We start from the raw sequence: 23456 nt of genomic DNA, 5'->3' as shown, positions 1-23456 counted from the left end.
AATAAGTGATGAAGAGCACACAGGTATGAGCAATCAGAATTAAATTAAATAAACTTGTAACACGCAAACAATTGCCCATAGGCGTCATGCTACTGGTAACAGTGAGTCTTGGGAGAGAACAGAGGCCGAAAAAGGTATAGGCGCCGAGCACTCCATTAAAGAGTAAAATGCCATTTTTTTTTTTAAGGCCTTACAAAAAGGAACGAGAGCTTGATGACCAGAGGTGGATTAAGGAAGAGAATTCCAGAGCTTGGATACGGCTACCTCAAAAGCTCTGACTTCCCATCCGATGATGGAAAGTGCCAATCTGAGGCAGCAGACTAACGTTTAAGAAAATGCACAGGAGGGTAGGTCAGGCTGGCTAAGACATGCAGGGGTCCGGTTTGGAGGTCACTACTAGGTTGATCAGCGGGTCGGAAGCGCTGAGGCCGATGTGCCAGGTCGCTCCGACCCCCTCCCGAGACCCATGGTGCGAGTAGCGCCCCTTTTGAAAGTGCAGTTACACTCCAAAATTACGGAGTATTTTTGGAATTGAGTATTTTTACTCTTCCACAACTTTTATGCACTTTTTACTTTTCACTTTCACGTCCCCAGGTTAGGGTGGGTGATTAGAGAGCCCATACCGCCGGGGTATAGTCCTGATGAATGCCACGGTAATATACCACCCTTATGGCTGAAACATGTTGACTGGAATGAACTGAGTATATTCTGTATTTCACCAACCTTGAACCTTGGCATATAAATACAGACACGTAATACTCCTTATTTTTGTGCCTCAGGGATCATTTATTAAATATATTTTTCCGATACCCTTGCTTTAGGCACTTTTAATATTTCACTGTAACCAAGAGCACGCCCTCCACACACAAAAAACCTGCTCCGCAGTCTTTCTGGCGTCGAAGCACACCACAGAGGCATTCGGCCTCTGTCGGTGGGGCCCGATGATGAAGCATGACACTGACTAGGTCAGTGTGTGAGGGCTTTCTTTATCACCCAAATCGGGTGTGAGAATCTAATCTTGTGTTGACTCCCTGAATTGTGGTCTATGTAGTTTACGCTTAAACTGATCAAGTGTTTGATCTGACCTCTCTTTTCTTGTTTTTGTAAGACATGCAGGCACCACAATACACATGGCACTTAGCATAAAGGTATATGCTCACAACGTTATTATGAATCTTAAGCTTTATGTACATAAAAGGCTAGAGTTTCCTAAAATATACTAAGGATTGACGAAGTTCAGCTTTTTATCCATATCGATTAGAACGGCCTCTGGAGTTTTTAAAGCAACGTCAATGTACTTGCTTTGGCTTTAATGTATTCCAGTGTAAAGGTTAATAAACATGCTCCTCCGAACTTGCCCGATCACGCAAGAGTGACTGAGTGCCTTTAGGATAACCTGGGCATAACATGTATGTAGCCAGAGCATACAAGTTCTGTTTGCTTCCATAGGAGAGAATGTTCTAACAAGACATAGGTTCCTAGTGACAGTAACTATAGATCCAAGTTCCACAGACTCTTGTTAAGCAATTTAAAAATAAGAAATTAAACATTTGCCATTGTTAACTATTTTAAAGGAATAAAGCCGCCCCTGGATCTCAGAGGGGCAGCTTTCTGCCCAGTCATCAGTAACTGATGTAAAAAAGTGCAAGAAAGTACAATAACTACCTTTTTCTTCTCAAGGTTGCGTAGCTTCTTGTCTATGACTCCAAGAATCTGTTTCATGGCCTCTGTCTGGACGCCGACTGTGCCACAGGGTAGCTGCCCCGGCACAGGCTGCTGGGCCAGAGATGAAGAGCAAGCTGCAGCCTCACCAGACCCCGGCACAGCTGCCTTTGTGCTGCCTGTGACAGATGGCATCTAAATAGGGTGGAAAAAAGACATTATACGAAGGTAGATCTATCAGCATGAAGATAACTTTTGAGGCCCAAGTAAATAAATGCCATGACTCTGCAATCCCCCTCCCCCAACTCTGGTTAACAGAATACAACACAAACTACACACTTTTCTGACCCAGTACAGTGAGAGCGTCTTTGAAGGTCAGACTACATAAGCACCTTGGTCACACCAACTTACGAGCCAATTCAATTAAAAGGGACACAATATTGACACAGCAACACAAATACACTTTGCAGTTGAATATACAAAAATAGATCCATGTATCTCTTAACATATGAACTTCAAATACATACAGTGAATCAATGTGCAGTACAAATATCACAAACCTTAAGCATTGCTTTGTCAAACTTGTGTGTGATAGGACATTTGAAGAGGCCTACATGTCACAGACTTTTTACAAAATTAGCATAACACTACAAGTCAGTTTTTAGCTCAGAAGCCACAACTACTCCCAACTATGAACACATGTCTAAATCTTATCAGTAGATGGGAAAATGGAATCAAACTTGAAAATAAAAAAAATAAAAAATAAAAGTCTCAAGACCCACTATTAAGAAACAGGTAGAGGGAACACATAAGTGAGCACTAACAACAACCTTAGATAGAAAATAGCATTATAAATACACTAAAGCTACAATCAACATCATGAATAACCTGTGCCTAAGACCACACAAAGGAAGCCAAAAACAGCAAGCTACCTACAATTAGCAATGCTTTCTGGTGGGGATATTCCATTTACCTACAGATTCCTCCCCTTCAAACTATTTCCCAAGCACCAGACTGAATTCAGAAACTTTTCGTTGCAGTGCTCCTGTGCAACACTAGATTGAACTGTGCAGCTCTTGTTGCTTTGGCTTCAATTTGCCCTGGAAGCGATAGAGTAGACCCACATAGGCACCACAACTGCGCACAGACTTCAGTTTCTTGCTGAAATCTGCTCACCACTACAGACAAGGAGCAGAAAGCAATTGTCTGTTCCAGTGTAAAGATCTTGAGATCTCTTCCAATACTTAAGAGACCATTCCACAGAACAGGTAGGTAGAGAGGAGGGTAATAAGGAATCTAATGAGTATCCACAGAAAGAGCATTATCAAAGCTAGCTTGCTCCTCTGATGGATACTTCTAATTGCAGTTTCCCCACTTTTAGGATAGATACCAAAGCATTACCTACTGAAGGTTAAGGATCTGTAAAGTGGGCTCAGACCATTATATCTAGCAGGACCAAACAGACAAAACACTCTTCACATCGGACCTGGCAGTCAAAGAAGTAGCACTTCCTAAATGTGTAAGACACCCATGTCGCAGCCTGGCATATGTCACAGATAGGCACTCTGCAACCCAATGCAGTGGCGGCAGCCTTAGCTTGGTGAATTGGCTCTTAAACCTTCCGGGGACTGCTTTTTAGACAATGAATAGGTCTGTCCGCCTCAATATATAGAGTCCCTTTGTACATAGCCTTACCCTACACCCCAGATAACACCACAAAAATCTGATTTCCTCACTCAACTGTACTTGCTGCGATTGATGTAAGCTTAAAGATCTTTTGGTGATCCAACAGATGGAAGCTTCATCTCAGTTTCCAAGACATGACGGGAGAGTCAGACTGTGCAACATGGAAAAAAGTTACCACTTTTAGCAAAAAAAAATGCAGTCCGAGACCCCAGTACCAATCTGCCTGAAAAAAAGCTTGTGAGTCTCAGTTGCGCTGAGTGCCAGGAGTTCTCACAAAAGCAACATTTAATATACTGCATCACTATTTAAAAAAGGACAGTTGGTCCAGCAAATTTACCTTTAATAATTACCAAAGCTAGGCCTTGCTGTGCCAAAGACAATACAATCTGTTTGGCTTGCTCACGGACTGCGCCACAGGCCCAACATAATTGACTTTGTAGATGGACACCTGTCAGCAAAGATGACATCGCAACCTCAGGTAGATCAAACGCAGTTAACTGCCTCGGCTTAATGTCTGCACATGAATGTGCACATTTCATATTTTGACAGTGCAGTACCCTCTGCTGGTGCTGTGACAAAAGTTCATCTTGAAGTCAAAGCCTGACCAGAGGACAGCTGCGAATACTCAGAAGTTCAATGTATCGCAATCTCCTGGACCAATCCAGACTCCCTAAGAGGACTCTGGTTCACTTGTTGGTCTTCAGAACTCAAGAGTCCGGAAAGCGTACCGAAGACCAATGTTCAAATTTAGCTGGAGTACATATCCCAGTGACAATTTTAGTGGTAACTCAAAACTTTGAAACTGTGTGTATTAGACTTTAGCATAAAGATCTAACCATTGCCCCGTCCCCCACACCTCCGGCCACAAAATGCCCTGTGCCACTTTAGGATACAGATGACATTTATGATCTGCCAGTCATCGCCGGCTGGGCGCTTCTACCCTAGCGTAGAAAGATACCACCAGGTGGTTTGCATCAAAGACATGAAAGGACATTCCTGCAAACACCACTGGTGCAGAGTCTCATGTGACAGGGCACAGGACCTTAGTTTGTCTTGCTTGTTGCAGAACCACATGGCAATAGCATTTTCATGGGAACCTGCACCAGCCACCCTTGATGGACGACAGAAGGCATTCAGCGCCTGACAAAGGCCCTTTAACCGCATGCGCGCTAGCGGGTTTTCCCGCTGCGCGCTGAAGATTCGAAATTCGCGGGTTACGTGACAAAGCTAGCTCGTCATGCGCGCAGCGCAGGTAACGCCCATGACGAGCTGACTTTGTCATCCGCATCGAAGGGGTTAAAAGCCTGATATGAAGCTGTGTCTCCACCTCTGAGACCTCCGATATCCACATCTTCCATAACATCACTCCAATCCAAGAGTAACACAGTCACCACTGTCCGCTCTGTTTGAAGGAGAGGGTTCTTCCACTAGTCCAACTGTAGTGGAGAAACCACCACTCCATAACTCAATTCAATTTCCTCTGAAACCTGGTTGGCATCCCAAAAAAACTCATGGTCCTAGGGCAACTGAGACTTCAGATTCCCACATATGTCACCTAGTGTAGCTGGCAAGTAGGAGGCGTACAGGCCAAAAAGCCTCAGAGCTACTCTCATAAAGATCTAGGAATGAGGCTAACAACAATCATGGTATGTCTGTCCTGAACGTGTTGCACTGGTGAAAGAACCCTCAACAAAACCATGTCCAAGACAGTTACTATAAAAGAAAATCTTTACAAAGGAGTTATGTATAACTTCGGCTCACTCATCGAGAACCACCCCCCTCCCTCCCCCCCCAACAATGTGAGGAGGTTTGTCATTGGATACAGGTGTCTCTCAGCCGACTCTGGCGAGCATGCCTTTAACAGCCAGTCATCGAGGAAGGGAAAACTAGTATCCCCAACCTCCAAAGATAAGGGCTGCCATCACTTTCGTTAACGCCAGTTGGGCTCAAGTGAGGCCGAAGGAGATCACAGCAAACTGAAATGTAAATGTAAATGTAAATTGATACTTGTATAGCGCACTACTCACCCACAAGGGTCTCAAGGCGCTTGTACGAATACCGCTGTGGAACCCATCCTGGCTTTCCCTGTGAGGCGTCCACTCCTGGGCACCTCCAAGGTGGAGGCCAGCCATCCTTAGCGTTGTGGGGACCGTTGTGGAGATTAAGCAAGCTATTGCCCAGAGTTACAGAGTGGGACTCCATGATTGGAATAGGCACCGAGGCGAGAATTATCAGGTCCGTGGAATTTTGAGCCCAAGACCCGCCGAGGCGGGGAATTGAACCCTGGTCCCGGGCTAGACCTCTGCATTAGGGTCTGCCGCTCTAACCATTGAGCTACACTTCTCCACTCAACTGAAAATGCTGCTGCCCGATTTTGAGCCGCAGGTTACGTCCACTGGTCTGCAAGGCGGGTATATGAAAATACTTGTCCTGCAGGTGGAAAGCCACCATCCAGTCACTCTGATCCAGGACAGATAGAATCTCGGTCAGAGTCAGCGTTTTGAACTTGTCCTTTCACGGAAAGGCATTCAGAGTGCAAATACAGCCCAAAGCCCTCCATCCCTCTTTAGCACAAGGAAATAACAAGTATAACAACCCAACCCCAATTCAGAGTCTGGCTCCCTCCAAGAGCATCTCTAATAAGTAGTGATGAATTAGATCATCCAATTCCGTTTATCTCCACATGGTGGCAAGCTATGGTCTAAATCTGAGCCAAACAGACAATGGAGCATCTGAGTAAGGCTCCTTGGACAGGAGCATGAGGATCACACCCAGGTGGTAAGGAGAGCAGGTGTGCTGCAGCTGCTTAAGAGCACGACTTTTTTCCGGTTTGAGAAAGCGAGCTCAGGGGGCAGATACCAGAGTCGATACCTGAATCACCTACTGCAACTGTGGTGTTGATGCAGGGAAGGTACCAGTAGTACAGGTCTCGGAGCATGAGTGAGAGTATGTACCAGTGAGTTCCGAGACTGGTACCAGGGGCTATCAGTGCACTGAGGATTGGATTGGTGGACTGGATTGGAGGGCCCTGGGAATCCTTGGAAACCACAGGGAGCTAGAAGAGTGACAAATGTGTGTAGCATGGCCCCCCAAAAATGTGTTGGCCTGCTGTGGCACTGCAGACAATGGCCTAGAGCATTGGGACCAACATCAGAGCCATCTTCTAAATCTGGGACCAGTAGACAAAGAGAGGCACCTTAATGCCCTAGGGACCTCTTGGGAGAGCCCCGCTTTGCTTTAGGTTTCCTCTAAGATTTTGACTTATAGGACAACATCAACCAGACCTCACAAGAACGGCCTGTGGCGTGGGCCCATGCCCTCGAGTTGGTCCGATAGCTGTACTTGCGCAATGTCTGAATTCTTTCTGTATTAAGCAACATGCAACATGACTACAATGTACTGGATCACTGCCAGGTGCACTCAACGCAAGACTTGGAGTATTGCCCCAAGCACAAACACCAAATGCACACTTCGCGGAACCACACTGCTAGTAGCCTGGACTTCGCGAAGCCTTTGGCTCGCTTGACCGCGCCTTATTTGGCGGCTGTATTAATACCTAGTGCCCCATTGTGGACATCTTCGAACTTCATCGGTGTCCTCCCTGGTTATCCTCCGACACACAGAGAGGCGAGGCACCTCCGTTTCCAGAAGGAGACCCCTAGTACAACTGATCGGCCATTCTCCAGAGTACACCGACAATAGGACCTGGCCCAGACCGAACCCATGATTGGCGCCATCCCTGCACCAAGACGTCAGGGCTTTCTGGCTTTTGCCATACAGGCTATTGTGTAGAACAGGTTTTAGGCATAATACTTTGTGTCCTGATGATGAGTCCTTGTATTTTGGCTATGGAATCGAAACGTCGTCTACCTCTTGTCGCACCATATATGAATGTGTATATTCATTGAGATATGCTATTTATGGTGTGGTTGAATTTCTGTCATCGCTATAATTAACAGAAATCGCTCACTTTCTGCCTAAGATTCTTTCTCTCCCTTTCCTTTCACCTTGCCGAATTGTAAGCGTGAAGGCACAGGCTTGTGTCTCACTCTTTGTTGAATGTAAGAGAATTTTTCGTTGTTCATTATATATAGTAAAAATTTCTGTGATCACTGTCCGGCTGGACAAATCACTCTAAACAAATATAGTTCGATTGTGTCTATATTATTACTTTTTTATTCTAACCCTGCATGGGACCACTGTTAGATATAGCAGCTGCTTAAGAGCATGACTTTCTTCCGGTTTGAGAAAGCGAGCTCAGGGGGCAGATACCAGAGTTGATACCTTAATCACCTACTGCAACTGTGGTGTTGATGCAGGGAAGGTACCAGTAGTACAGGTCTCGGAGCATGAGTGAGAGTATGTACCAGTGAGCTCCGAGACTGGTACCAGGGGCTATCAGTGCACTGAGGATTGGATTGGTGGACTGGATTGGAGGCCCCTGGGAATCCTTGGAGACCACAGGGAGCTAGAAGAGTGACAAATGTGTGTAGTATGGCCCCCCAAAAATGTGTTGGCCTGCTGTGGCACTGCAGACAATGGCCTAGAGCATTGGGACCAACTGCAGAGCCATCTTCTAAATCTGGGACCAGTAGACAGAGAGAGGCACCTTAATGCCCTAGGGACCTCTTGGGAGAGCCCCGCTTTGCTTTAGGTTTCCTCTAAGATTTTGACTTATAGGACATCAACCAGACCTCACAAGAACGGCCTGTGGCGTGGGCCCACGCCCTCGAGTTGGTCCGATAGCTGTACTTGCGCAATGTCTGAATTCTTTCTGTATTAAGCAACATGCAACATTACTACAATGTACTGGATCACTGCCAGGTGCACTCAACGCAAGACTTGGAGTATTGCCCCAAGCACAAACACCAAATGCACACTTCGTGCAGGTCCATTGCTATGATCCAGTCCTGGTGCATATTTTAAAGACGAGTTATCTGTGGTTAGCAGTAGCCATCAGAATCAAAGTAATCTTACTACATGCGCAAATAGGGAAAATATGCCACGGAAAATTGCACCTCATTCAACAGATCTACTCACTTACTATATAAATCAATAAAATTGGCTGAAAACGACTGACACAGGGTGCAAAAAGTCCTCCATCAGATGGTGCCGAAGTAAATAATAGCCCTTCAATAATTAGGAAGGGAGTAGCACAATCATGAAATCAGATATAAAAGGTCTACTAATATGTCAGGATTAACTGAAATAAGTTAGTAGAAATGTTTGAATTAAATTCCGACAATCCAGCTCATCCTATCACAAACAAGAAAAATAAAAATATTAAGAGATAACCCTTCGCAGTAACAGAAAAGATATACTTATAGCCACGCCTTGTTTCCCAAATTCCACAACAGCTAAACAACTGAAAAAACAGACATGTTCTACATTTCTTTTAATGATCATACAAAAACAATATGAAACTAGGCATATGCCACACCTTTTCAGTGCCTATTAATTAAAAATTAATAAGATAGCTCATACTAAAAAGCATATAGATAATGTAGAGAACCCTTCAGTGATACTGGCTAGAGTACAGCAATAGTTAAATATAGGATTGCTGTTATTTTGCAGACACACGAGATCACTCATTTAACATTAACACAAAAAAATGAGCAGGAAGGCCTCATACAAATTACCAGTGAGTAACAAATGCGTGAAAATGAAAAACGCAATGCCCCAAAGCCCACAATGATGTAACAACTGAAGGGGAAAAAATTAATTAAAAACTACATAAGTTTTCATACCAAAAATAAAAAAACTGTTACAAACACTATCTCCTACTGTATAAAAAACACGACATCTCCAATAAGGACTTTTACATTCAACTCAAGTATAAACATAAATAGGAGATATATGTATATCCTAAACACCTCGACTTCCATACACAAAAATATAGTGATACAATTAGAAAAACTTGGGAAACATCTAAACAAAAGTAGCACGTCTTATCACTTTGGCAAATAAAAATAATAATAATCTGGAATCACTGTCTAAACTACACTGGGCCACTATTCAGTCGTACCATTTCCACTGTCTACCCCGTGCCTTAATGGAACTTGAACTCTAAAAAACAAATTATTTAAAACACTACCTAGTGCTTAGATACATAGACTATGCGTCGATAGCCTAAATCATGCCACCTGTACAAAGAAAGAAAACTGAACTTGAAGGCTACCTTTGGCAAAACCAAGAAGCTGAAAATATACAAATGCAGGCATGTACTGCCAGCTTCTTAATAGACATGTCCTTGTCAAAGGAAAGCAGGTAAGGTCATGCGTAAGTGGTTAACTGGATAGGACGCCAAAGAGTAGAGGCAGAGTTGACAACTACGATACTACTCCCACTTTTATCTGTGTGCACCGCGTCGCTTCCATGCGATCAAATGATTTACAGCCATGATTTGGCTTTTCTGAAGTATCGAACGCCAGATATCCTAGTTGGAAGTCGCTGCAGCAGGCTTCCTGTAAAGAACAGTAAGCACTGCACACGACTACTCTAGTACGGTTGATTCCGCTTAACTTCTTAGAACGCCAAAGTAAAAGTAATGTTACAATAGCCCTTGCACTAAAGGAGCATCTGGGAATGCTCTAGGTTTCAAATTACATTAAGTATCCTTAGTCAGATCGGTAAAAAAAATCGGTATACATAAACTAGAGCTTTCTACCAAATTCCACTGTAAGGGAATTCTTAAAACACTTGTTTTGGGCATAGAAGATGCACTGCTTGGCCAGGTTTTTTGGTTTTTTAACAGTAATACAAGGCAAACAACACTCAGTATGGTGGAGAGAGGAAATTGGGGTGCATTTTCTGTGTTGAACTAAAGATGATAAAAAACGTCTTCGTCACTTGGTACCACTTCCATCATAGCTGCACTAGGGAGGGAGCAGTCAGACAAAAAACAAGTTTCACTTTCAGTTCGCCACTAAATTGGAAATAAAACTGAATGTCCAGATTAGGCTGCCAAAAGTTAAACAGTGAGCCTTGATCTCTTGTATTATGTGTAGTAAAAATAACTTCCAAAGTGTGCACATCAAATGCGATCTGAAGCATGCGAGCAGAGTGCCACCGTAAAATAACGCGTGCTAAAAACCAGAAAAGCTCACGGTCTCCTAACTCAGAGTACTACGATACGGTCCATACTCAAACGGGCCTACGGAAAATGCAGAGCACATCCAGATTAATTCAAGTCAAGTCAAGTCAGATAATTTATATAGCGCACTACATACCCAGAGGGTCTCAAGGCGCTTAGAGAAAACTGATTACTATATAGCATTATGTAACGACTCCCCACTATAGAACGTATACACTGCATGCTCACAATTTGACTAATTAGAGGTGGGACGCCCGCAGTAATACCAGGCGTAGAGTTTTGACAAGCAGCGTGCATTGCGCCCCCCGGGTGGAGGGGACGTTCCATGTTCTAGACGAGAAAACAAACTGCATATATTTATTTATTTATGCGATTTTATGTAGCGCGGACTTTACCCGAAGGTGTCAGAGCGATTCACAATAGGACCAGTAATGATACAAGAGGAAACAATTACAAAAGCAAACGTTAAGTTACATGGATCAAAAGTGACAATAGTGAGCAACCAAAATACATGAGGTAGCAATAGGTACATTATTGTTAGGACAATGACACAAGGTACTTTTTGTCTTTGATATTAAATTCATTTGCGGCGTTTTTCAAAAGCTGCAAAACGTATTTGAAGTCAGAGAAGGTTCTAGACAACAGATGCGCTACAAAACATAGTAAACATAACTAGATGTTGCATCACGACCCTGCGGATCTACCGTAGCACTGGACTACAAACTCCAAGAAGCATTAGTAGCAAATGTCATAACACCACTCTCACGCCATTAGGCTCCACTATGCTCGATTTGTGCCATGTTATTGAAACTACCTGCAAGGCTTTACGTATAGAAATAGATCTGCGACAGTTTGAAATGCAAACTCCAAACTACATGTAGCGCCCATACAGAAAAGAAGCAGTGTGTTGAATGCCAGACATTGTAACTATACATAGCGTACTCGTGCACCGAGTGCTGAAAGGCTAACAGGCAACACACCCCCTCCCACTATGAACAGAAGGTAGGATGGTATGGCTCTCACGTCATACCTACTTGCTATAAACAACACATACATGGCAGAAAAAAACAAGGCTCGTGCACCGCACAGATACGAGTAGAACAGCTTTTAAATGTCACTAACACCCCCAAGAAGGGACTCCGTGGATGACGTCGCACTGCACCCTCCCGGCATACATTGACCTCGGGCCGTGACGTCACAACGTGGCTACTGTCACCTTCTACAACCCAAGAGCGCAGCTGCTACCCTCTCAGCGAATTCCCAGCCTTCAGACAGACCAGGGACGCGTATGACGCCATACCCAGCAACGCCTGCAGACCATAAACAAAAGACAAGGCCCGTGACGTCACATCAGACAGACTGCCATGGGGCTGAGGGATCCGAGGTCAGGCCCTCCTGCGGGGGGCAGTGACGTACCGAGAGGGGGCTCGGCCGCCTGCAGCACTGAGCCGCCCCAGACATCAGAAAGTGAACCGAACACCCGTTCCCCTACACCAATACAAAAGTGGCGCAGGCCCCGGAACCCCTGTACCTTGGTGCGAGTAGGGTGCGGATCCAGGGGGAAGGAGGGGGTCGGTCTAATGGTGCCTTTGTGTGTGGGGGGGAAGGGGGTAACTAATTGGACGAGACGCAGCCGCTCCGCCCCGCTGCTGCCGCACCGAGCGAATGAGAGCGACAGACAGGAACTGGGGGGATTTACAGATCCAATAGGGCCTCCCGGTAGGGCTGCCCTGCGCGACTGCCCGAGTCAAGCGACGGCCTCAGACACGGGCTGTAGAGCATGGGTCCACAGTGGCGTCGTAGCGCAGCGCCTTGAAGTGCGGTGAAGGTGGAGAAAAAAACTCCACCGCACGAGGTCAGTTAACGGCGTTCTCTATATGTAGGGGTCTTTCAGGCGGCATCTATGAACACCTAAATGGCCCAGCGGAGGCGGGCGGCCATGAAACACAACGGTCTGCCACACTTTGAGGACCCCAAACGTGAGACGAAATCGGCCATGAAAAGAAGAGGAGGTGCTGAGGGTATAGAAAGTGAAGAGGGGCAACAGGTGTTCGTTCCGGGGGCACACTCTCAATGCGGCAACTGAGTAGAAACCATTTTGGATGGGTATATTTACCTTTCCTCCCGCTCCAGCTGCACCAGTTATCCCGATCGTACGTGGACGTTGGCAGGAAGAAAACCGATAGTGCGGCCACCTTATAACTGTTAGCGTTCTACTTTCTTTAGATGATTTTTTTTTCTAAATGTCATAGCTCAAAATTATTCAGGGCGTTATGTTATACACTTTATCAATGGCTAAACAATACTGAAATTAATCGATCCTCGTCATGATCAATATACACACGTATTTACTTTGTCACATATGCCTACATTATTGCAATAAAAATATATAAACAGCTACCATGTCGACTTATGTCATGACAATTCATGCATTCACGTTTTGAGCCTGAACATTTTAAGACTTGTAGTTTCATAATTTTAGACTTGTAGTTTTACCTTTTACTTTGAAAGTACGAGCCTACGATTTGGACAAAATGACACGACTGGCAGGTGTTGCAGAGTACGGAAAATCAGAAAATTCCTACAAGTACTTATATTTGTTGACATTACAGAGAGTACTGTTGCACGACCACCGTGGACGGGAACGGCACCGATTCCACCCAAACTTTTTAGGTCTCGGTCTGCGAAAGACTGCGCACATGCGCAGTCGAGCTGGCGAGATTTAATTACATTGAGTATTTTTCTCTAGCAAGTTTAAGTCCCGCCCCTCTTTTCCATTGGCTGGCTTCACCGTTCATGCGGTGGCAGACTCTACTCTACCTGCAGCTCACATGAACCGAGCATTTTTTTTTTAAAGGGTTCCATACATGCTCTCCTGCGTGAACAAAGGCGAGACCGTTGCATTGTAAATGCTTTTTTTTTTTTATTAAGCATATCTTTCATAATCTGGAATGCTTGTTCAGTGGTTTCTGTGTATTACTACTCCATTTATTTTTGTGAGTCCTCATTGACTCTCCCCATTAGTGTAGCAGGGTTGAGCCTGAATCTCCACTAGAAGGTGATGGTCCATGGAAAACTGCAGATCACAAGTGACATTTGTGGAGGTGTGGGACCTAGGTCCACATGCTACTAAAATGATGGACACGTACACAGGGAGTATGCTTGGTTAATTGGTTACCAGCATGTGCACTTGGGCCCTATTATTATCAGGCTCACATCTCTCATAATACCTGTGTGGATGGGGTGTGAGTCTGGCCAGCCCCTGAGGGAGTGGCTGGTAAAATATGGGTCTCCTGAGACACTAGAACTTGTCCAGCAGTGTAGTGTAGTTCCTAGTTTCCCACTAGGCCCTGCGCATTGGAATAACATAAACAGTAGTATCGACGTGGAACTGCTTATATTCCAGGCCTCCACTGACTATGCTAAACTTAATTGGGTTGTGTTACCAACTAGCTCAGAGGTCACTGGAAACTTTCTTCTCTGCATAGGAAGTGATCAGCTTCCTTGGCACAGACAAGAAGGGATTCAGTTTTCCAACAACCGTGCAACATGACAACTTTGCTCCTCAGATCAAGAGTCGATCATTAGGGTCGTGTGAAACAATAGACATAGATTTCACTCAGTCAGTCTAGTGCAGTTTACTTTCACGAGATGTAGAGAGTAGAGAGACGGGCGTGTATCAATAAAGGGTTAACATTTATTGAACAGTCTTTCTTCTCGTACAAGAGAAATGTATTGCCACAATTGCAATAATTGTTATTATAAAAAGTACGTACAGTAAGATAAGTATTGCGAAATAGAACTGTAAAAGCATTGATATGGTTTCTTAGCCATACAATGGTTTAAAAGTAATAAAACATATATACAGTCATATATACATTAGGCTAACATACTCAACTGGTGCTTCTAACTAAGCCTACCCCAGTGTGCCTGACCTAAGCCTAACACGTGAGAAGGGGAGTAAGTAAGTAGCTTAAGTTAAGTTGGTTTTGCCAAGGTTTGTTTCAAGAATTCTCGTCTAAGGGTTTAGTCAACACCATACCTCTGAATAGAATGATGGAGGATTGGTATCTCCTTCAGGGGTCTCTCTCGATATCCCAGTCACCCGCGAGGGTAAACCGGAAGCGCCGGGACTGGATTTCTCTGCACGAGAAATGCAGCGGCTTCTCTCAGCGCGTCGAGGAAGGAGGGGTGACAGCGTCCGCGGGCAGCTGGAATCGGCTGGATGTCTTCGCAGAGGACGGCTGCTCGGCTCCTCAAGCGTACTGCACCATAGGTCGCGCTGTAGCGGCGATAATGGTAATCAGCAGCTTCACCACCACAGGATAGCAGGCTGCAGCGACAGAGTGCTAGTTTTTACCAACACAGGGTCATGCAGGCAGCTGGCATCAGCAACAGGCAACGAACTCACAGCTCGTATCTCTCTCATTGCTTAAGGCAACGTTGGTAATATTTATACCTGACAGGTGCCGGGTTTGACGCAAGTTTGCTGGACATAAGACGTCAATTAAAGATGTCACTAGGAAGTGACAGTTATCAGTTGCTCATTAGAGTTCCATTACTAATCAAAACATAGCAAGCGGGGATTTCCAGGTTTGCTAAGTTTTTATCTTGTTGAAGAACTCGGAGTGTTATCTAGGAATATCAGATAGTGACTGCTGCACGTCATTGCACTAATTGGTCGCAAAGGAAGTAGCAGAGAGTCATGCTGGAATGTGGCTCTGTTCGTGTGAGGCCAGAGATGACTTTTCAGAAAATCGCACTTGAACGGTTATGCCAATATAGGGAATAAATGGATTTATAGCCGAATAGGGGCATAAGGTCACAGTATCGATCAGGAACCTAGATAAGCACGCAACAGCAGGATACTACATTCCTCCCAAACTTTAATAAAACAATACAAAGGCCTACCTTTGTAAACAAAACTATGCACAGAAGACACCACTTAGTCTCTCAGCCTCACAAGACAACGGTGGACAGGTGCAGCTGGGAGAGCCCAGACATCTAAGCATGTATTCAAAATTTAACCAGTTAGCACTGGATATGAACGGTGTGTAGACGGAGTCCAGATTCTTTGGCAGTCTCTCCGTTGGAACAGTGTCCACTTACACACTGTTGGCTGGGCCCATGTGCTTTTGCGGTGATGCTGTTGGTGTTTAACAGTTCAAACTGGTGCATCAGGAGCGTCAGTGGAGTCCTTCTACAGAGTCTTCTCTTGGGGCTCCTGGGCACTGTGATGACAATTCTTGATAGGGACTTTCTCCTCTGAAGCCCCAGTGCCTCCCAGTACCATGTTGGCGGAGCAGCTTCCAGACCATCTATCGTACCAGGATACCTTTATGCAGGAATGGACTTGAGGCCTTTTTGCGGTGTGGTCATGGGACCGCGTAAATTATGCAGAGCTGCTTGTGGGCCGCCTGTGGGCTGCAGCAGGTTCCTTGACATAATCATAACACAGTTGTTTGTGCAACCACCATGGTGGGTGGCGCAGTGGTCAGTGTGCTTGCAACAGGACACAGGTACAGATGGGCTGTCAGATTCTCTCTGGACACTTTGCCTCTCACTTTTGAGAGCGGCGCCTTGATCTCATGGTGCTTTGCAGGTGTAAGACTTTACCCTGGTGTTGGATGCTCCTTCGCTGGATTGGGTAATGCACATGGCATGATGTTGTGATTGTAACAACAAGTAGGGGGAGAAGTGGATCAAGCTATGATCCAGTAGGGCTTAGATTACCATTCAAAGAAAGGAGAATGGAAGGTCCAGACACAGTCAGAGCCCCAGATATGTGAACAACCCAAAAATGACTGAGCTGTTCCTAAAGAGAGGAAGAAGGAAACGGTCACTAAGGCAAGAGGGGTAGTGCTCGATAGAGGACCACCGCTGGGTATCCAATTTGTTGGATATAATGGCCTCACACACCCTTGCGAGTGTCATGCTTCATCATCCGCAATGCTCCTTGTTGGGCAGGCGGTGCAATGCCCAACAGGCTCACCTCAAAGAGGGGCTCTTTATCGGAGATCTTTTATCCAACTGCCTTTGGGTGAAGTGTGGGTGAGGGGCCAGGACAGAGTAGATGGTGTGGGTGAGGATAAAATGTGGCACACGGTACTGGAATTTTTTTTATTCTGGTGCCCCTCTGCCGTAAGTAAAATCGAGAATAGTCTGTGATCGCTGGAACTAAGGTTTCCAAGGGCGCAACAGAACCTAAGTGCAAGTGGTGTGGTCAGCATGTTTCTCGCTTCTAGTGCATTGACTGCAATTCTTCAGGACCTAATTAAAAAACTACTATCTACAAAACATGACCTATAATAGTATCAGTTTAAATACAGCACATAAGTTGTACTACCTGTTTGACACTGCTCTTGCCTAAAAGAGAGACAAAGGAGATCATTACCACAGGTAAGTAACAACAAGTGACCCTGTAGTGACCGTGAGCACACCGTGATAATGTGATAATGTGACATACTAGTGAAATTTGTGACTAGTACGTGGTTAAAATAACAGGTTAAAAACAACTGATTACAGCAGCATTCAAATGGATTAAATTGCAAATCCGTGGGTTTGGGTGTACTGTTACTCACCTAAAGGTTAGAGTTTAAGAGTGTCAACAGTACCCGGTAGGTCTGACATCAAGGGAGAAACCAGTATGGTGGAGGCTATTAAGGGAGGGATACGAATATTTGAATTAACTTGATATAGAGTGGACACATATGTCGCCAGCTGCCTGAAATGGTGAGTGCTTCAATCTCAATGCACAATAATGTATATGTAGGTTATCGCATAAAGGGTGTCTTTGGCCTCTTTAAACCTTTAAGTAATGTTAGCCTTGGCGGTCAGGGGTGAGACCTCTTGGTAATTGGGTTAGGGGTCAGGGGCGAGACCTAGCATTGTTTAGGTACCGAACTACAGTGAAAAGGAAGATTATAGGTACATGTAAGCCCAAAAGTATGGCGCAGCAAAGTCAAGGGCGCGGACATTCACTGCCCTCAAGCTTAAGTGTCTGCAGATTATTCCTGGTCAGGCGGTGTGCACCAAAAGCGCTCTTAAACTCTCTCACCGGGCACCCCCGCCCTCTCTGCTGCTGCGGCCTTGAAGGCTCCCACACCCGTTGTTGTTTGCTGAACGCTGCACAGGGACGGGGGTCTCCTTAACGGTATTTTGCCTTGTTATGCCAACCTGCGCCGCTTGTGGTGAATACCCACCCCCAAGCTCTTTACCATTTGCTGAGTCCCTGCCCCAACCTTCTCCCCTATGCCCGCATCCCATCCATCTACTTTTTCCATGCAATTATTTCGTCAATCAAGACGACCCCCCCTCCTTGGGCCCCTTTCCGAACTTTCTGCCCCAGCAAACACCCGCCCGCCAGCTGCCCCACGCATCCACCCACCCGCTCTGTCTTTTATCGTTCGCACTGCAACCCACCTAGAACCCCCCCCCACCCCACCTCACCTCACACTCTGTATTAGCAGCACCTCTTCTCCTGACATAATTCCCCGGCGCTGTGCTTTCTCTCCTGCCCCGGCGCTGTACTTGCTCTCCTGCCCCTGGCACTGTGCTTGCTCTCCTGCCCCGGCGCTGTGCTTGCTCTCCTGCCCCTGGCGCTGTGCTTGCTCTCCTGCCCCAGGCGCTGTGCTTGCTCTCCTGCCCCTGGCGCTGTGCTTGCTCTCCTGCCCCTGGTGCTGTGCTTGTCACTCGTGATGCCTGTGTTGGATGGGTGTTGGGTGTGAGTGTGGCCAGCCCAGAGGGAGTGGATTGGTACAACTAGTTATCCAAATGAAGCAAATACGGAACTCCTGTACCGCACCTCACACCAGTTCCAATGAGTGAGTTTGCCATGCAACCACCCCGACGCCAGCAGTTGTGTAGCAACACTGTACTCCAGATCAAGCAAATAATTGTTTGTCAAATGGGGGTGCGAAGTGACCTGACCTCAGGACACCCCCACGCCGCACGGCCCTCCTGCTGTAGCCGAGTCTGTGCCCCCCTCGTTGCTGCTCGTGACTCCGTTTTTGCCCTCCTGTGCCTCTGATTGTGTACTTTGGTTTTAAACTGGAGCTCAGTTTTTGCCCTCCTGTGCCTTCGATTGTGTACTTTGTTTTGAACTGTTTCTCTGTTTCTTTTTGTATGTTGCTCCCCTGGTGTGAACCCCCTCCGCTCCCTGCTTCCCGCCGCCGTGACATCGCGGCTCACACCCTTTCTTTCTGTGTCCTCCCCGCTCCCGCCTCCCAGCTGCTCCTCCCTCCCACTTCGCTTTAAATGGACACCGCGCGTACGCGCAACGGTCACGCACAGCAGGTGCGCCGATTGTGCGCCGAAGGCGTGCCAAAGGCAAGCCTGTCTGCGCCCGTCTGCGCCTGGACAGCGCCCAGCGCCATGACCCCTGGCCCCAGCCGACGCCAGAACACACGACAGACCTACGACACCGCCACCCTCAACGCACTCAATGCCGGCCAAACCCCTGCCTACTACCAAGCCACCCCGAAACGCACCCACGGACCCTTCACCTGCTAAGCCTGCAAATACACCTGCCTCCGGACCTGCACCACACCCGCCAAGCCGAGCACCAGCAGCAACCATCTCAACTGCATCCTGCTCAACACCCGCTCCGTCCACAGACACACCGGCGAACTCTGGAACCTGCTCGACACAACATCACCAGACGTCGCCTTCCTGACAGAAACCTGGATGAACGCCTCCTCAGTGCCCGCCATCGCCATCGCCACCTCGGACGGATACAAGATCACCCAAGGGAACCGCGTCAACCAGATTGGAGGAGGCATCGCCATCATACACAAGAACACCATCCGCATCACGACCAGCTCCGACGACACCTTCACCGCCGCCGAACACCTCCACTTCCAGATACACACCGACCCCAAGACCCCACTCAGAGGCACCCATCTCTACATACCCCCGGGACCACACACACAATTCAGTGAAGACATCGCAGACTTCATCAGCACACATGCCCTCCCCTCCGCTGACTACATCCTCCTAGGGGACCTCAACTTCCACCTGGAGAACAACAAGGACAGCAACGCCCTGCTGGACAACCTCCCCAACCTCGGTCTCAAGCAACTGGTGAACACCCCCACCCACTACGCCGGCCACACGCTTGACCCAGTCTTCTCCTCCAGCAAGCACATCTCCTTCAGCCACTTCACCGGACTGCACTGGACTGACCACAGCTGCGTCCACTTCAGCTTCAGAAGAACCACAACCCACCACCACCCTCAACAGGTCCCTCGCAGGAACTGGAACAAGATCACCGCTGATCAGCTCATCACCTCCCTCAGCCAGAACACTCCCGCCAGCACAACGAACCCCAACGTAGCAGCCAGCAACTTCACACAGTGGATCACCAACAGCGCAGACGACCTCGCACCTCTGAAGACCCCTCCCAAGAGACACGGCAGCAAGAAAGCCTCCTGGTTCACCGACGATCTTCAGAACTCCAAGAATAACTGCTGCACCCTCGAGAAAACAGGTCGCAACGACCAGACCACAGCCAACATGACTGCCTTCTAGCACGCCACCCGCAAACACCACCAGCTGGTCAGTGCCACCAAGAAGACAGCATTCAAAGAACAACTGGACAACAACGCCCACAACAGCAAGGAACTCTTCAGCATCATCAAAGAGCTCTCCAACCCCAGTGCCGGAAACAACGACATCTCTCCCTCGCAAGACCTCTACGACTCACTCGCCTCATTCTTCCACCGCAAGATAGCTGAAATACACAACAGCTTCGGCGCACCAACCACGCACCCAACCACCGTACCAACGCCCCCACCACCACCCTCTGCGCCTGGGCCCCGGTCAGCACAGAAGACACCACCCGCACGATAAACACCATCCACTCCGGATCCCCAACCGACCCCTGCCCCCCACCACGTCTTCAACAAGGCCGACTCCATCATCGCATCTCAACTCCGGGACATCATCAACACCTCCTTCAACACGGCTACCTTTCCGGAAAGCTGGAAGCGCGTCGAGATCAGCGCTCTACTGAAGATACCAACAGCTGACCCCTCCGACCTCAAGAACTTCCGCCCCATCTCACTCCTCCCTTTTCCTGCCAAAGTCATCGAGAAAACCGTCAACAGACAGCTCGCCGCCTTCCTCGAGACAAACGGATCCCTTGACCACAGGCAGTCCGGCTTCCGAGCCAACCACAACACCGAGACCGCCCTCATCGTGGCCACTGACGACATCAGACCCCTGCTCGACAATGGGGAAACAGCGGCCCTCATCCCCCTGGACCTTTCTGCAGCGTTCGACACTGCCTGCCACAGCACCCTAGTGCAGCGCCTCAGCAACATCGGAATCCAAGAGAAGGCACTCGAGTGGATCATCTTGTTCCTCGCCGTAAGAACCCAGAGAGTCCGCCTCCCCCCATTCAGATCCGAGGCCACCGAAGTCATCTGCGGCGTACCACAGGGATCATCACTCAGCCCCACCCTTTTCAACGTCTACATGAGCCACCTCGCAGCCATTGCACGCCCACACAACCTCAACATCATCTCCTACGCCGACGACACCCAGCTGATCCTCTCCCTCACCAACGACCCAGCCACCGCTAGAACCAGCCAACACAAAGGGATGAAAGACGTCGCCGAGTGGATGAAGAACAGCCGCCTGAAACTGAACTCAGACAAGACGGAAGTCCTCATCCTGGGATCATCACCCTCCGCCTGGGACGACTTCTGGTGGCCCCCTGCCCTGGGCACCACTCCCAAGCCAACGGACCACGCACGAAACCTGGGCTTCATCCTGGACTCCTCCCTCTCGATGTCCAGACAAGTCAACGCCGTCTCATCATCATGCTTCAATACACTGCGCATGCTCAGAAAGATCTTCCGATGGATCCCCACCGAAACCAGGAAGACGGCCACCTAAGCACTCGTCACCAGCCGACTGCACTACGGAAACACCCTCTACGCCGGAACAACAGCCAAACTTTAGAAAAGACTCCAACGCATCCAGAACGCCTCCACACGACTCGTCCTGGACATCCCCCGACACAGCCACATCTCCGGCCACCTGAGAGACCTGCACTGGCTCCCCGTCAGCAAGAGGATCACGTTCAGACTCCTCACCCACGCACACAAGGCTCTCCACGACTTGGGCCCCAAGTACCTCAACAGCCGCCTGACTTTCTACGCTACCACCCGCCAGCTACGGTCGACCAGCCTCGCCCTCGCCGCTGTCCCACGCATCCGCAGAGCCACCGCCGGAGGAAGATCCTTCTCCTACCTGGCAGCCAAGACATGGAACTCCCTCCCCATCCACCTTCGGCTAACTCAGGATCACCTCTCCTTCAGGAAGCAGCTCAAGACCTGGCTTTTCGAGCAGTAACGGACCCCTCTCACCCAGCGCCTTGAGACCCCTCCGGGTGAGTAGCGCGCTATACAAATGTTATGATTGATTGATTGATTGATTGAAGAAGGCCTGTAGACAGATATTGATGCCCTGATGAAGTTCCCAGTACGGGAATGAAACACATTGGCTGGAGTGTCTATGTCTGATGGCTTTTACAAATTTGGAATAAAGAAGTTATTTTTCTATCAATATCTGTCTACGGGACTTCTTGAGCTGCACACCTCCATTTGACAAACAATTGGTACAACTAGTGCCTGCTGAGATACTACTTTTTTGTATTTTTTTATATTTATTTTTGAAGATTTTATATAGCGCTACCTCCACCCGAGGGTATCGGAGCACTCTACATGTGCATGGTAATAAACAGGAAAGAACAACAGTTGTTATGAGAGAAACAATTATACAAGGTGGTCTAAAAGAGTATAATGAAACATTTAGAGTAGGTAGCGAGAAAGGGTAGGAGAGGATAGTCAACCAATTAGTAGAACAAATATGTCATTACCGAATAACAATTTTACAATATACCAAGGGAGGGCTTGGAGGACATAGTAGTGCGGGGGGGATTGGGTAGGTGAGAGGGGTGGGATAGGAAAAATTGGGCTGGGAAGAGAAGGGAGAGGGTTGTGGAGGGGTCAGGAAGGGGGTGTGTAGGTGCGATAGGGAGGCGGTGGTGCATAAGGAAAGAGAGAAACAGAAGCCAGTACAAAGAGCGAGGAAATAAGTCCCCCAGTATTTAGTGAGCAGGTGTATTTTGAGGTCTCTTTTGAAACTGACATACTAAGGGTTACATTGATGATCTTTAGGGAGAGCGTTCCAGATGTTGGGTGCCTTGCCAGAGAAGGAGCGGGATTGGGAGGCTTTTTTTTGAGTATTGGGGGTATGAGGAACAGAGAGTTGGTGCTTCTCAATGGTCGGGCACCAACCAGCTTTATTAAGTTTGGTTGAGAGGTAGAGTGGAGTCTTTTGATAAAGGACTTTGTGCGTAAAGCAGGCAATTTTATAGGAGGATCTGCCTTCAATGGGAAGCCATTTGAGGTCTTTGAGGGCAGGTTGTAGTGTAGTTCCTTTTTTCCCTATAGGCCCTGCGCATTGGAATAACATAAACAGCAGTGTAGACGTAGGACTGTGGTCTACTAGGTCTCTACTGACTATGTTAGACTTAATTTAGGTTTGCGCCAGCTAGCTCAGACGTCACTGGAAACTTTCTTGACTGAATAGGAAGTGATCAACTTCCCTGGCAAAGACAAGAAGGGATTCAGCTTCCGACAACCGCATAAACATGACAACTTTGCTCCCCAAAATAAGAGTCAATCTCTAGAGTCGTGTGAAACAATAGACAGCTATTTCACTCAGTCAGACGTGCGTTCTTAGTTTCACCAGGTTGCAGAGAATAGAGAGACGGGCGTTTTCAATAAAAGATATTATTTATTGAGCAGTCTTCTTTCTCATGCAAGAGAAATGAATTGCCACAATTGCAAGACTTGTTATAATGAAAAGTGCGTACAGTAAAAGGAGTATTACGAAATAATACTGTAAAAGCATTGATATGGTTTCTTAGACATAAGATAGTTAAAATGAATAAAATATATACATTCATATATACATTGGCTAAGGACCTCAACTGGTGCTTCTA

The 23456-nt window shown here is 47.3% G+C and overlaps 1 protein-coding gene across 6 annotated transcripts in view; it reads right to left on the bottom strand.

The window, feature by feature from the left end:
* CAPRIN1 (cell cycle associated protein 1) overlaps window positions 1–12119 on the bottom strand; it is a 497978-nt gene extending 485859 nt beyond the window's left edge. For 3 of the 6 annotated variants that reach the window (XM_086959582.1, XM_086959578.1, XM_086959583.1), the window contains exons 1-2: window positions 11973–12115; window positions 1666–1857 (exon numbers count right to left, since the gene is read on the bottom strand). In XM_086959582.1, the coding sequence (XP_086815708.1) occupies window positions 1666–1857 (192 nt within the window). In that variant the 5' untranslated portion in view covers window positions 11973–12115. Of the gene's footprint in view, window positions 1–1665; window positions 1858–11972 lie in introns of all 6 variants that reach the window. The other 3 variants (XM_086959577.1, XM_086959579.1, XM_086959581.1) reach the window with 2 other exon arrangements.
* Between the last annotated feature and the right edge of the window lie 11337 nt (window positions 12120–23456).

Source organism: Lissotriton vulgaris, chromosome 2_2 (genome assembly GCF_964263255.1).
Source record: "Lissotriton vulgaris chromosome 2_2, aLisVul1.2, whole genome shotgun sequence".
In the NCBI taxonomy this organism is placed as follows: Eukaryota; Metazoa; Chordata; class Amphibia; order Caudata; family Salamandridae; genus Lissotriton; species Lissotriton vulgaris.
This window is presented reverse-complemented; position numbering and strand designations above follow the sequence as displayed.